Source organism: Carcharodon carcharias, chromosome 2 (genome assembly GCF_017639515.1).
Source record: "Carcharodon carcharias isolate sCarCar2 chromosome 2, sCarCar2.pri, whole genome shotgun sequence".
NCBI lineage: Eukaryota > Metazoa > Chordata > Chondrichthyes > Lamniformes > Lamnidae > Carcharodon > Carcharodon carcharias.
In genome coordinates this window covers 159,959,311-159,974,106 of record NC_054468.1, presented here as the reverse complement: position 1 = coordinate 159,974,106, position 14,796 = coordinate 159,959,311, and the positions used below count along the sequence as shown (strand labels likewise).

Here is a 14,796-nt window from a genome sequence, read left to right as displayed (position 1 = left end):
TACCTCTTTGACCAAGCTTTTGGACATCTGCTGTAATATCTCCTTATTTGGCTCCTTGTCCTATTATATTTTATAATGCCTTTGTGAAGCACCTTGGGTTGCTTTAATATGTTAAAAAATGCCATATAAAATGTCGCAAGCAAGGGCTCAGTGGTGAATATTGAATACCAAGTGCCATGGAACCTAATATAACATTTTTTAATAAATTGCAAGTTCAATACAATATATCCTTGCTAGGCCTGGGGCTGTATAGCTGTCATAAATTTCAAAATAAATCCTTTAAATGGTGATTAGAACACTGGCATGGAGTGGAGGACAGATTGGGAAAGATTCAATAAGAATACGTAAAAAGAGTGTGGGTGAATCAAAGTGGCAACAGGACTGAAACAAACTGAATGAAGGCACTAGTATCATATCACTGGGGCCTGAGGAATAAAAGCTTGTTCACCTGTGTTAGCTAAGTGTCAATTATGTATTCATGCTTGAATGTTTTATGATATATTTAAGGAGCTATGAAACTTCAAAATTATTACATAAAAAGCCAGGGCAAAAAATGAACCAGTAAATAGATGTAAAACGTTAGATGTACTGAACTGAAATATAGAAGAAATGAATGGAAACCAAATTAAATCCATTTGATCATAATTTAGTATTGAGGGAAAATCATCATCAAAAATGAATAAATAGCTGTTGTAGAATAATTAAATGCAGAGAAGATGACAGCAACTCTGCAGAATTTAGGCATTTGTGGATACCGCCTGTTCCAGATGATGACGCCCGTGGGAAATGTCTGTCTTGAATCACTTCGAGTTAAGTTATTGAGCTGAAGTGTGAAATAGTGATATTCTGACACAGAAGGAAGTGTAAAAAAAATAGCTTAATAGTTTGTTCCAACCACATTACATAGAAAGATGCAGGTACAGAACCAACAGTGAGTGCTTGACAGGGAGGGAGGAACTACAGAAACTGGCCTTATCTAATAAGTATGATGTACATGCAATGTGTTAACTTGGGCTTGAAAGAAAGAGAGGGTGATCTAAATAAAATGCTAAATGATTAGAGGATTGATACAGTAGAAAGGGAGAAACTATTTAATCTGGCGGGGGAAATCCAGAACGTTTGGGGAGTGGGTTGTGCATTCTCTTAAAATTAGGCCATTGAGGGCGAAATCAGGAAACAACTCCCTTTCTATCCCTTTGCTGATAACATTCTCACCTTGGAGCCAGGTGCAGAGTTTAAAACCCACTCCAGACTGAGTGTTGGAAACCAAAGCCCTGGCTCTGAATTCTGCACTGACGTTCAGTGGGATAGGTGTGGCTATTGGATGATGGTGTCATGAATGAGTCTGGGAATCCATAGAGCCCTCCTGCTGTAAGGGATTAACTATCCCATAAAGATGGTAACAGCGATGGAAGAAGCATTCAGGCTTTTAATCAGCCTGCCAATCTTTCCCCAACTTCACAATCTCCTCCAAAGGGGAATGGTGTCAAACTAAGCAAAATTAATGTTTTAGTCTAATACTTAGTTATGCTAGCAGCTCATAAATCATTTTCTGGTCTGCTTGTTCCACTTGTAGCAGCAAAATTTTTTTTTGCTGGTGTCATCACCAATAGGACACTCAGAAACCAGCGCCTTCACAATAGCAGAAGTGAGGTTTATCTTTGGCTGCCAAATTAGTATAAAATAATTAAATACAGTAATTAATTGGAAGACAATCTATGAACTTTAAATTTAGCTTTTTTTTTAAGCATCAGAACTTATGGAATGAATTTTTGCTATACCCAGTTCCAATCCATTATATTTCAGAGTGTAATTTTCTATTATACAGTGATATTGTTCTTGGATAAAAACAGGAACTGCTGGAAAAACTCAGCAGGCAGAATTTTATGCCAGCGGGATTTTACGGTCCCGCCGAAGCCAATGGACTTTTGAATGGCTTGCTGCATTTTACAGCCCTGCCCCAGCCACTATGGGCTGTAAAATTCAGCCCAGCAGATCTGGCACCATCTGTGGAGAGAGAAATAAAAATTAACGTTTCGAGTAGAAATATGTTGGGTTTTGTGCTGTTGAAAGTGGGGGTGGGGGTTGGAACGAAAGGGAAGGCCTGGGATAGATTGGAGGGTAGGAGAGATTAAATAACAAATATATCATGGAGCAAAAGGAGTGGTAATGGTTGTAGTAAAGAAACAAAGCATTGATCCAGAGAAAGTGTTCATGGCAGAATAATGGACAGCTCTGTCTGAAGCTGTGTGTTGTGAATCTTTGGAATTCTCCGCCCCAGTGGGCTGTGGAAGCTCAGTCATTGAGATCTCTAAATATCAATGGCCTAAATGGATATGGGGATAGTGTGGGGGAAAAGGCATTGAAGTGGATGATCAGCCACGATGATTTTGAATTATGGAGCAGGCTCGATGGGCTGAATGACCTACTCCTGCCCCTATGTTCCTATGAAAGCAATAACATGAAAACAAGCTACAGACTGTCACTTGACAAAAAAATAAAACAAATCACAATGGAGGATAGAGTTCATAACCTGAAGTTGTTGAACTCAATGTTGAGTCCAGAAGGCTGTAACTCGCCTAATCAGAAGATAAGCTGCTGGTCCTTAAACTTATGTTCTGTTTCACTGGAACATTGCAGCAGGCCGAGACTGAAATATGAGCATGAGAGAAAGTGGTAAATTAAAGTGGCAAGTAACCGTAAGGTCCGAGTCATGCTCTTGGATCCCCTGCCTAAAATGGTCATCTCATGAGTAATATGTACAGAGTAGATGGCAGGATCTGATTTTTGTTTGAGCTGAGATCCTGCCTTGAAAGAAGTGTCAGTGAAGTCACTGGTGTATTTGGGTGTGAGATATGCTTACCAAGTCTAATTGTACCATAATTTCATTAGGCCAGGAGGCAAGAGGTGGGCATAAAGCAAACTTATTCAGATTTAAAAAAAAATGTCAGTTCAAAGACTCAACTAACCACCACCCACCAAAAGCAGCCCCTTGCATGTGGTCTTGCACTTTAAGGAGCTGATATTGATCCCAGCTAATTTTGTTCTATTACTGGCAGGTAAAGGTGCTCCAAAGCTGATGATCAGATTTTCTTACCCACATTCAAGTTTATTAAAAGATATCGCTGGCCAGGCCTGCATTTGTTGCCCATACCTAATTGCCCTTGAGAAGGTGGTGGTGAGCTACTATCTTGAACCACTGCAGTCCATGTAGTGTAGGTACACCCATGGTACTCTTAGGAAGGGAGTTCCAGGATTTTGACCCAGCTACAGTGAAGGTACAGCGATATAGTTCCATGTCAGGTTGGTGTGTAGCTTTGAAGGGAACTTGATTGTGTTCCCATGTGCCTGCTACCCTTGTCCTTCTAGGTGGTAGAGGTCATGGGTTTGGAAGGTGCTGTAGAAGCAGCTTGGTGAGTAGTTCTGCAGGGCATCTTGTATATAGTACACACTGCTACCCCTATGTATTGATGGTGGGGGGGAATGAATGTTTAGCTGCCAATTAAGTGAGCTGCTTTGTCCTGGATGGTGTAGAGATTCTTACGTTGTTGAAGCAGCACTCATCTAGGCAAGTGGAGAGTATTCCATCACACACCTGACTTGTGCCTTGTAGATGGTGGACAGGCTTTGAGGAGTCAGGAGCTGAGTTACCTCCTGCAGAATTTCCAGCCTCTGAGCTACACTTAGCCACAGTATTTATATGGCTGGTCCAGTTAAGTTTCTGGTGAATGGTAACCCCTCAGGATGATAATAGTGGGGGATTCAGTGATGGTAATATCAAGTAGAAATGGTTAGATTCTCTCTTGATGGAGATGGTCATCGCCTGGCACTTGTGTGGTGCTAATGTTACTTGTCACTTATCAGCCCAAGCTGTTGTCCAGGTCTTGCTGCATATGGACAAGAACTGCTTCAGCATTTGAGATGTCGTGAATGATACTAAACACTGCAATCATCAACAAACATCCCAACTTCTGGCTTTATGATGGAGGTAATGTCAATGATGAAGCAGCCGGAGATGGCTGGGCCTAGGGCACTGTCTCGAGGAGCTACTGCAGTGATGTCCCGGGAATGAGATGAATGGCCTCCAACAACTGCAACCATCTTCCTTTCTGCTAGGCATGACTCCAACCAATGGAGAGTTTCCCCTTGATTCCCATGGACTTCAATTTTGTCAGGAATTGATTTCTCTCCTGACCTCAGGAATTCAGCTCTTCTGTCCAGATTTGGACCAAGACTATAACAAGTTCAAGAGCTGAGTGGCTTAGGTGGGACTGAAACTGAGTATTAGTGAATGGTTATCTTTCCGCACTTTCCCTAGGTATTATTGGGAGCTTGGTTTGTGGAGAAGTGCAAGGATGAATTTTTGTACCATTATGTTTGTTGCATAACTGGGCTATATCAATGCAACTTATTGTTGATGGCTTTATCATTAGGTCATAGTTCTTGGTGAGAGTAGTTACACTGCTACAGTTCCAGGTTTGTAACATTTTGAGTAGCATATCTAAGTGTATCAAAATGTACAACTGTTTTTTTTATTCATTCATGGGATGTGGGCTTCATTAGCCAGCATTTATTACCCATCCCTAGTTGCCCTTGAGAAGGTGGTGGTGAGCTGCCTTCTTGAACCGCTGCAATCCATGTGGTATAGGTACACCCACAGTGCTGTTAGAAAGGCTTTGATCCAGCAACAGTGAAGAAACAGCGATATATTTCTAAGTCAGGATTGTGAGTGACATGGAGGGGAACTTCCAGGTGGTGGTGTTCCCATCTATCTGCTGCTCTTGTTCTTCTAGATGGTAGTGGTTGTGGGTTTGGAAGGTGTTGTCGAAGAAGCCTTGGTGAATTCCTGCAGTGCATCTTGTAGATGGTACACCGTGCTGCTACTGTGTGTTGGTGGTGGAGGGAGTGAATGTTTGTGAATGTGGCGCCAATAAAGCGGGCTGTTTTGTCCTGGACAGTGACAAGCTTCTTGAGTGTTGGGGGAGCTGCACTCGTCCAAGCAAATGGGGAGTATTCCATCACACCCCTGACTTGTGCCATGTAGATGGTGGACAGGCTTTGGGGAGCAGGGAAGTGAGTTACTCGTCGCACAATTCTTAGCCTCTGACCTGCTCTTGTAGCCAGAGTATTTATATGGTTAGTCCAGTTCAGTTTCTGGTCAATGGTAACCCCGAGGATGTTGATAGTGGGGGATTCAGTGATGGTAATGCCATTGAATGTCAAGGGGCGATGGTTGGATTCTCTCTTGTTGGAGATGGCCATTGCCTAACACTTGTGTGGCGTGAATGTTCCTTGCCACTTGGCAGCCTGAGCCTGGATATTGTCTAGGTTTTGCTGCATTTGGACATGGACTGCTTCGGTATCTGAGGAGTCGTAAAATGTGCTGAACATTGTGTAATCATCAGCGACCATCCCCATTTCTGACCTTATGATGGAAGGAAGGTCATTGATGTCCACCTTAATGTTCATTTTGCTGCAGATAAACATTGACTCACTTAAAGTTAATGTAAGTAGAATTAACTTGTTTATTGTGGTCCATCTATTATTAGCAGTTATGTTTCCACCCTTCTCCAGTGGGTAGAGGCACCCCTATTTTATATTTGGAACTTAATGCCTCAGAATGTAACCTGGCGCACACAATATTAAATTCTGAATGTGGAAACAATATTTCAGAACTACATTAGTGAGTAAACTAAATGGGGTAATTGTACTCGAATGGCATTGCTGTTTTTTTTCATATAATCTTTCCTAATAGATCAAAGTTTTTTTTTTTCTAGGGCATGTATATTAAATCAACCTATGATGGATTACATGTTGTAACTGGTACAACAGAAAATGTGAGTAAGAAACTTACTTATAATTCCAGCTTCAAATGGTGTAAATCTGTGATTCTTGGTTTTCAACCAGGAACCTGAATGCATTAATGTGCCTTGTGATGAGGCATTTAAGCCATTGTAATGGTTAAACTGTATCTGGGGTAAAATTGAGAGCTCTACTATATCCTTTTAACTTTGCATGCATAAATAAAAATTCAGCTTGCATATTTCATAAAGTCAGTGTTTTCAGGGCAATACTATTTTATAACACATGTTTGTAAATTTGTTGTAATTAGCTTACTGAATATTTCTATTTGCACAAAATTCTACAAATTAACTTGAAGTAGAAAAGTTTGAAGCAATGTTGTGCCATCTTTGTCTTAAACCTAAAACATTACCTTATAACACAAGTGAAATAAAAATTATTTATGCAAGCAATAACAATAGCTTGCATTACAGACAACTTTCAAAATAGAAAAATATCCCAAGGTCCTTAAAAAGTGTAACAAAAATTGAGCACCGAGCCAAAGAATGGGAGGGGTTAGGAATGACATCCAAAACCTTGACCAGAGGCTGGTTGAAGGTGGGTCTTAAAGGAGAAGGGCGGGTGCAGGGAATTGGAGGTAAATCAGATGTTGAAAACAGGAAAAGGATAGGTATGGGGCAAAGGAAAGACGTGCACAAGAAACTGGTCAGAGTTTGGGGGGATGGGGTTTATAGGGGAGGCGGTGGGGCAGTGGTATTGTCACTGGACTAGCAATCTCAAGACCCAGGATAATGCTCTGGGGACCTGGGTTCAAATCCCACCATAGTGAAATTTGAATTCAATTTTAAAAACATTGAAATAAAACCATTGTCGATTAATATAAAAACCCATCTGGTTCACTGATGTCCTTTAGGAGAGGAAATCTGCCCTCTTTACCTGGTCTGGCCTGGATGTGACTCCAGACCCACAGCAATGTGGTTGACTCTTAAATGCCTTCTGAAATGGCCTCTCGCAAGCCACTCAGTTCTCAAGGGCAATTAGGGATGGGTAATAAATGCTGGCCTAGCCAGCGATGCCCCCATCCTACGAATGATTTTTTTTAGAAAGAGACCATTGAGATTGGAATCAGAAAGATTATGGATGTATTTAAACATCAAGGTGCCCAAACAGCTTATTTGAGTGCCATACATTTTCCATGTTTCTATATATGATATAACTTCACCCTTAATTAAAGATTCTAAAATTTTCCTGCTAGAGATGTTAAGCTAATTGGCCTTTAATTACTCAAATTAATGCTTTCTCCCTTTTTTGAAAATGTGTACTACATTGACCACTCTAATCCTCTTCTGTACATCCACACTCAGTACAGCCCTGATACATCTCAGTTGGGTAGTAGAGAACATTGAAATAACTTTGTAAATGTAAGAATGTGCACCACATATCCATGAAGATAAATTGTTGTGTATTGAGCTGAGATCTGAACCTATAACTGTGCTGTATGGTTAGCTAGTTCATAGGAAAAACTCAGCAGGTCTGGCAGCATCGGCGGAGAAGAAAAGAGTTGACGTTTCGAGTCCTCATGACCCTTCGACAGAACTAGGTGAATCCCAGGAAGGGGTGAAATATAAGCTGGTTTAATGTGGGGGTGGGGGGTGGGGTGGGGGGGGTGGGTTGGGTGGGGGTTGGGGGGTGGGGGGAGAGAAGTGGAGGGGTACCGCCGTACCCTTTATCAAAGCTGCACGTGCCCCCAGTTTCATTTTATTCTTCGTCTCATCCGACGCCTCAACAAGAAACTTTTTCTCTTTCTCTCAAGTGCTAAGGAACGCAAGCTCCAACAACTCATCGACACCAACACCCATCTAGGACCCCCCACCCCTGCCTGTCCCTCCGTCCCCACCCCATCTTCCAATCCCAGCCGCAGCCGTGTATTCACTATACCCCCTGACTTTCCCCTCTCTGATGCTGAACGTTCAGTGCTCAGCAAAGGACTTGGTTTCATACCCCTACGCCCTCACCTTAATGAATTTCGGGCTCGGCACGATGCTGAACTCTTCTTCCGCCGTCTTCGTCTCCGGGCCCTCACTTCATTGGGCAGGAGTCCTCTCCCCGTTCAACGGATCCTTTCACGCACCTCCAGTATTCTCCCTCCACCTGGATCCCTCCCTCTGGATTCTTACCTTCTCTTGATCTTTTCATTGAGAACTGTCGGCGCGACATTAGTCGTCTCAATTTCTCTGCTGCTCTCACCCATTCTAATCTCCCTCTCGCTGAACTTACTGCACTCCATTCTCTCAGGTCCAACCCTGACATCGTCATCAAACCCGCTGACAAGGGTGGTGCTGTTGTTGTCTGGCGCACTGACCTCTACCTCGCGGAGGCTGAGCGTCAACTCGCAGACACTTCCTTCTACCTCTCCCTGGACCATGACCCCACCACTGAACATCAAGCCATTGTTTCCAGGACTGTCACTGACCTCATCTCCTCTGGGGATCTTCCTCCCACAGCTTCCAACCTGATAGTCACCCAACCTCGGATGGCCCACTTCTACCTCCTACCCAAAATCCACAAACAGAACTGTCCCGGTAGACCGATCATGTCAGCTTGCTCCTGCCCCACAGAACTCATTTCTCGTTATCTTGACTCCCTTCTCTCTCCCCTTGTCCAGTCCCTTCCAACCTACATCCGTGATTCCTCTGACACCTTACGTCACATCAACAATTTCCAGTTCCCTGGCCCCAACCGCTTCCTCTTCACCATGGACGTCCAATCCCTCTACACCTCCATCCCCCACCAGGATGGTCTGAGGGCCCTTAGCTTCTTCCTCGAACAGAGGCCCGAACAATCCCCATCCACCACTACTCTCCTCCGTCTGGCTGAACTTGTTCTCACACTGAACAATTTCTCCTTCAACCCCTCTCACTTTCTCCAAATAAAAGGTGTGGCTATGGGTACCCACATGGGCCCCAGCTATGCCTGTCTCTTTATGGGGTATGTGGAACATTCCTTGTTCCAGTCCTACTCCGGCCCCCTTCCACAACTCTTTCTCCGGTACATCGATGATTACTTCGGTGCTGCTTCGTGCTCTCGTCGGGACTTGGAAAAATTTATTAATTTTGCTTCCAATCTCCACCCCTCCATCATTTTCACGTGGTCCATCTCTGACACTTCCCTTCCCTTCCTTGACCTCTCTGTCTCAATCTCTGGTGATAGACTGTCCACCAATATCCATTACAAGCCTACCGACTCCCACAGCTACCTTGACTACAGCTCCTCACACCCCGCTTCCTGTAAGGACTCCATCCCATTCTCTCAGTTCCTTCGCCTCCGTCGCATCTGTTCCGATGATGCTACCTTCACAAACAGTTCCTCTGACATGTCCTCCTTCTTCCTTAACCGAGGTTTTCCACCCACGGTTGTTGACAGGGCCCTCAACCGTGTCTGGCCCATCTCCCGCGCATCCGCCCTCACGCCTTCTCCTCCCTCCCAGAAACATGATAGGGTCCCCCTTGTCCTCACTTATCACCCCACCAGCCTCCGCATTCAAAGGATCATCCTCCGCCATTTCCGCCAACTCCAGCATGATGCCACTACCAAACACATCTTCCCTTCACCCCCCACTGTCGGCTTTCCATAGGGATTGTTCCCTCCGGGGACACCCTGGTCCACTCCTCCATCACCCCCTACTCCCCAACCCCCACCTATGGCACCACCCCATGCCCACGCAAAAGATGCAACACCTGCTCCTTCACTTCCTCTCTCCTCACCGTCCGAGGGCCCAAACACTCCTTTCAAGCGAAGCAACATTTCACTTTCATTTCCCCCAACTTAGTCTACTGCATTCGTTGCTCCCAGTGCGGTCTCCTCTACTTTGGAGAGACCAAATGTAAACTGGGCAACCACTTTGCAGAACACCTGCGGTCTGTCCGCGAGAATGACCCAAACCTCCCTGTCGCTTGCCATTTCAACACTCCACCCTGCTCGCTTGCCCACATGTCTGTCCTTGGCTTGCTGCATTGTTCCAGTGAAGCCTAACGCAAACTGGAGGAACAACACCTCATCTTCCGACTAGGCACTTTACAGCCTTCCGAACTGAATATTGAATTCAACAACTTTAGGTCTTGACCTCCCTCCTCCATCCTCACCCCCTTTCTGTTTCTTCCCCCTTCCTTTTGTTTTTTTCCAATAAATTATATAGATTTTTCTTTTTCCCACCTATTTCCATTATTTTAAAATATTTTTAAATCTTTTATGCTCCCCCCACCCCCACTAGAGCTGTACCTTGAGCGCCCTACCATCCATTCTTAATTAGCACATTTGTTTAGATAATATCACCAACTTCGACACCTATGTGTTCTTTTGTTCTGTTGTCTGTGACATCTTTTGATGATCTGCTTCTATCACTGCCTTTGCCTACAACCACACCACCCCCCTCCACTTCTCTCCCCCCACCGCCACCAAGGCCCCCCCCCCCCCCCCTCCCCAACCCCCACCCCCCACCCCCACCTTAAACCAGCTTATATTTCACTCCTTCCTGGGATTCACCTAGTTCTGTCGAAGGGTCATGAGGACTCGAAACTTCAACTCTTTTCTTCTCCACCGATGCTGCCAGACCTGCTGAGTTTTTCCAGGTAATTCTGTTTTTATTTTGGATTTCCAGCATCTGCAGTTTTTTTGTTTTTAGCTAGTTCATAGGCTGCTTGTTGCTTGCCAGTTGCTGCAGCAGTGATGGACATATATTCATTGTATTTATGTGGTGCCTTTTAATAAGCGGCAGCATTTTCCGGTCAGCGGGCAGGGCCCACTCACCGAGGTGTAAAATGACGCGGGGTGACATCAGGCGTGTATCCCAACATCACCCCGCATCATTTAGATTTTCAGTTTGGCCTATTATGGCCATTAAAAAACTAATTAATGAACGTAATGGGCCTGCCCGTCCAACCTTAAGGTTGGCGAGGAGGCCAGGCGGCCTTCAGATAATGCATGAAACCTCATCCACGGGCAGGATGAGGTTTCATGTAAGATTTAAAATTTCACAAATTTTTAAATAAAAGTAATGGACATGTCCCATCGCATGTGACAGTTTCACATGAGGGGTCATGCCCTTAAATTTTTTTTCCCATCTTTAAGTTTTTAAAAGTAACACTGATCTCCCTGAGGCAGCACTGTGCGTGAAAGAGTGCACTCCCGGCTGAGGGAATCCCCCCCCCCCACAAAGGAAGCGCACACTTCTGAGTGGACGTCACTCTGGACGGGCCTTAATTGGCCCGCTCACGTAAAATGAGGGCACCGATTGGGAATCCACCCGCTCCCGCACAACCCCCCAATGGGGGTAAATGCTGTCCATGGTGCTTTGCAGGAACATTATAAAACAACATATGATGCTGAGCACCACAGAGGTATTAGGGCAGATGACCTAAAGCTTGGTCACAAAGTGAGGTTTTAAGGAACATCTTAAAGGGGAAAAGGGAAGTCGAGAGATTGGGGTATAAGGAGGGAATTCCAGAGCTTAGGACCTTGGCAGCTGAAGGCATGACCACCAATGGTGGAGTAATTAAATTGAGGGATGCTCAAAAGTTCAGAATTAGAGGAGCACAGAAATCTAAGAGGGTTATGGGGCTCGAGGAGAATACAGAGTTGAGGCGGCAAGAGGCCATGGAGGGATTTGTAAAAGATGAGAATTTTTAAAAAGGGATATTGCTTAACCAGGAGCCAATATAGGTCAGCAAGCACAGAGGGGATTGGTGACCAAGACATTGGGCCAGAGAATTTTGAATTCGCTCAAGTTTGCAGAGGATAGAATGCAGAAGTTGGCCAGGAGTGTGTTGGAGGAGTCAAGATTAGAAGTAACTGAGGCAGGAGTGGAGCCGGGCAATATCATGGAGGTGACATTGTGTGTTTGTAGTGATGATGCATCGAAAGTTGAAAGGTTATTTCCAGGCCAACTGTGACAGCAAGGCTGCAAAGAGTCTGGTTCAGCTTCAGACAGGATATGATTGCACTAGAGAAATTGCAGAGGAGATTTACCAGGATGTTGCCTGGGCTGGAGAGTTTTCGTTATGAGGAGAATTTAGATAGACTGGAGTTATTTTCCCTGGAGCAGAGGAGATTGAGGGGGGACTTGATTAAGGTGTATAAAATTATGAGGGGCATAGAGAGCGTAGAAACGAAATAAATTTTCCCTTTGGTGAAGGGATCAATAACCAAGGGGCATAGATTTATGGTAAGGGGCAGGAGGTTTAGAGAGGATGTGAGGAAGAATTTTTTCACCCAGAGGGTGGTGGGAATCTGGAACTCACTGCCTGAAAGGGTGGTAGAGGCAGATATCCTCATAACATTTAAGAAGTATTTGGAAGTGCAATTGCTTTGCCATGGCATACAAGACTATGGGCCTAGTGCTGGAAAATGGGTTTAGAATAGTTAGGCACTTGTTTGACCAGCGCAGACTCAATGGGCCGAAGGGCCTTTTTCTGTCCGGTAGACCTCTATGACCATGACTCTATGGAAAGGCTAGGGACTGAAGTTTATAGTGGTGTTTTGAAAATGGCATCATTGGTCTTTCTGATATTTAATTGTATGAAATTTCTGCTCATGCAGCACTGGATGCCTGACCAGTAGACTTGATGTATAGTTGACAGAGTTGAGAGCTGGTGGTGGAGAGCTGGGCGTCATCAGTGTATGTGTAGAAACTGGTGCTGTGCTTTCAGATGTCAAAAGGTAGTATGCAGATAAGAAATAAGAGAGGGCCAAGGATAAATCCCTGGAGGACACCAGAAGTAAAAGTGTGGAAGTGGGAAGAGAAGTCGTAATAGGTAATCATAGCCATGATTTAGATAAACGATAAAGGAACCAGGTGCAGCCCCACTTATTGAATCACAGTGGAAAGTTGTTGGAGGAGGATAGTGTGGTCAATCATGTCAAAGCTGTAGATAGATCGAGAAGGGACAAGGAGGAGTACGGAAGTGACCTTTGTCACATTCACGGGATGTAATTTCTGACTTTGAGACTCATTTTAGTACTCTGGCAGGGACAGAAACCTGATTGGAGAGGCTTGGAGTTCCTTGAAAGGCATACATTTGGGTGGCAATAATGAGTTCTTGGACTTTGGAGAGATTGAAGATGGGGCAGTCGTTTGTAAGGACAGCGGGACCTAGAGTTGTGTTTTTTTGAGGAGAAGGGTGGTGCTGGCAGATTTGAAGAAGGGGATACTGCCTGCAGAGAATCGATAATATAGGTTAACTTGGGAGCCACAAAGGGAACTTGGGTAGTTAATTAAGTGGAAATGGGATCGAGGGAGCAGGTGGTGGGCCTTGTGGGCAAGGTGAGCTTGGACAGGACATGAGGAGAGATAGGAAAGAAACTCAAAGATGCAAGTTCAAGCCTCGGGTAGGGGGAGTTTTGGAGAGAGTTTGGCCTAGTGGGCTAGGCAAAGGGAGGTAAATGGCAGAAGCATCTGCTGGGATGATCTCGATTTAATGACAAAAATTCCATGAGCACCTTGCCCTTGGAGGTGAGGGTGGAGGAGTTGGGGAGTGGAGTTTCAGAAGATAGTTTGCAGTACAGAAAAGAAACAGGATTATCTTTGAATTCCAACATGATATGAGAATACTGAACAGTTTTGACAGATAGTAGAACCTCATGGAGTTTCATGTGGTCCAGCCAGATCTTGCAATGAGTTGCATCTGTCATATCTGTTCATCCAGATTGGTTACCCTGTCCTTAACTACTGACCCCAGCAATTTCCTGACAACAGATTCTAGGTCTATACTTTCCTCTCCTTTCTCAAATAGGTGGAATTTCTCAATCTAAAGGAACAATTCCTTGTGGATAGTTGTTGTGAGGATATCTTCAATGTTCTCACCTACTTCTAAAACCTGCAATGTAAACCATCTGGTCTTGGTGGTTTGTCACTCCTTCATGCCATTAATTTTCAATTACTGTTATCTATCTTACTTTAATTTTGTTGAGTCCCCGTCCTTGATTCAATAATGGCATACCTGACATCGCAAGGAAACTGAATTGTAAATACTGATGCAAAGTTATTCAGTGTGTCCACCATTTCCTTGTTATCTTTGACAACAACGCTGGTATCAGTTTTCAAAGGGGTCCACATTGCTTTTGACAACCACCTATGTAATTATGAAAGATTTTGGTATCCCTTACAAATTTCTTTTCGTATTCCCTTTAGTAGCTCTTACTGTCTGATTTGTCACCATTTACTGTTCATTGTTTCTCTCCTACTTGTCAGGATCTGTGCTTCATTTGCAATTTTGTATGTTTCTTTTAGTTTCATTTTGTCTCTTACCTCTTCAGTTGTCCAAGGCTGTCTGTCTTGACAAGAACACTCTTAATCCCAGGGTCATGGTTTCGAGCTCCACATTGGATGATATTTTTCTTCATTTCTCTGAGAGAGATTACTGGGGAAAAATATCTTTCCGTCACTCCGAGGCACCTTGTATTCACTAATATTTGAAAAACCTTATTGCTTTACTTAATAATTTACAACCCTTTCCCTAAATAAAACTCTCCATCATAAATAAAGCTCCAACGTAAGGCTCATTATATTTGTAAAGGAGACAGTTATAAGACACCAATTTGCAAAAATGCATAGTCCAGCAACAAAAAGCAGACTTGCACTTAAAAGCATCTCTCAATTTAAAAAGCCACACATGCTCACACTGACATTGTATCTGCATATGCGGGAAGTCCTCCCCTAGTATTGCAGCACAAAGAAATACAGACTTTGATTTAAGTTAGCAGAGAAGAGCAGTTTTCGTTCACACAAATTAATGTGAAAATGTCTTTCTCTTTTGGGTGCCGAATACCAGCACCAATTGTTCAGAGTTAGTTATTCTAATTAGTCTAATAATGTTTCTCTGCCTGATCGATGTGAAAATAGATTTCTTTAAGGCAGAAGTAAGGTGGGTCCCCTGGCTGAAACCTCTGCTGAATTCTTTTTAGTGCTGGTTAAGCTTATTCCTACAGATGGAGGAGCTT

At 44.0% G+C, this 14,796-nt stretch overlaps 1 protein-coding gene across 6 annotated transcripts in view; it reads left to right on the top strand.

The window, feature by feature from the left end:
* Positions 1-14,796, top strand: part of cnksr3 (cnksr family member 3) — a 180,399-nt gene that overhangs the window by 142,918 nt on the left and 22,685 nt on the right. For 5 of the 6 annotated variants that reach the window (XM_041214179.1, XM_041214142.1, XM_041214171.1 and 2 more), the window contains one exon: positions 5,778-5,837. The exons of the other annotated variant lie outside the window; for it this stretch is intronic. In XM_041214179.1, coding sequence (XP_041070113.1) covers positions 5,778-5,837 — 60 coding nt within the window. The remainder of the gene's footprint in view (positions 1-5,777; positions 5,838-14,796) is intronic. 6 annotated transcript variants of the gene reach the window in all.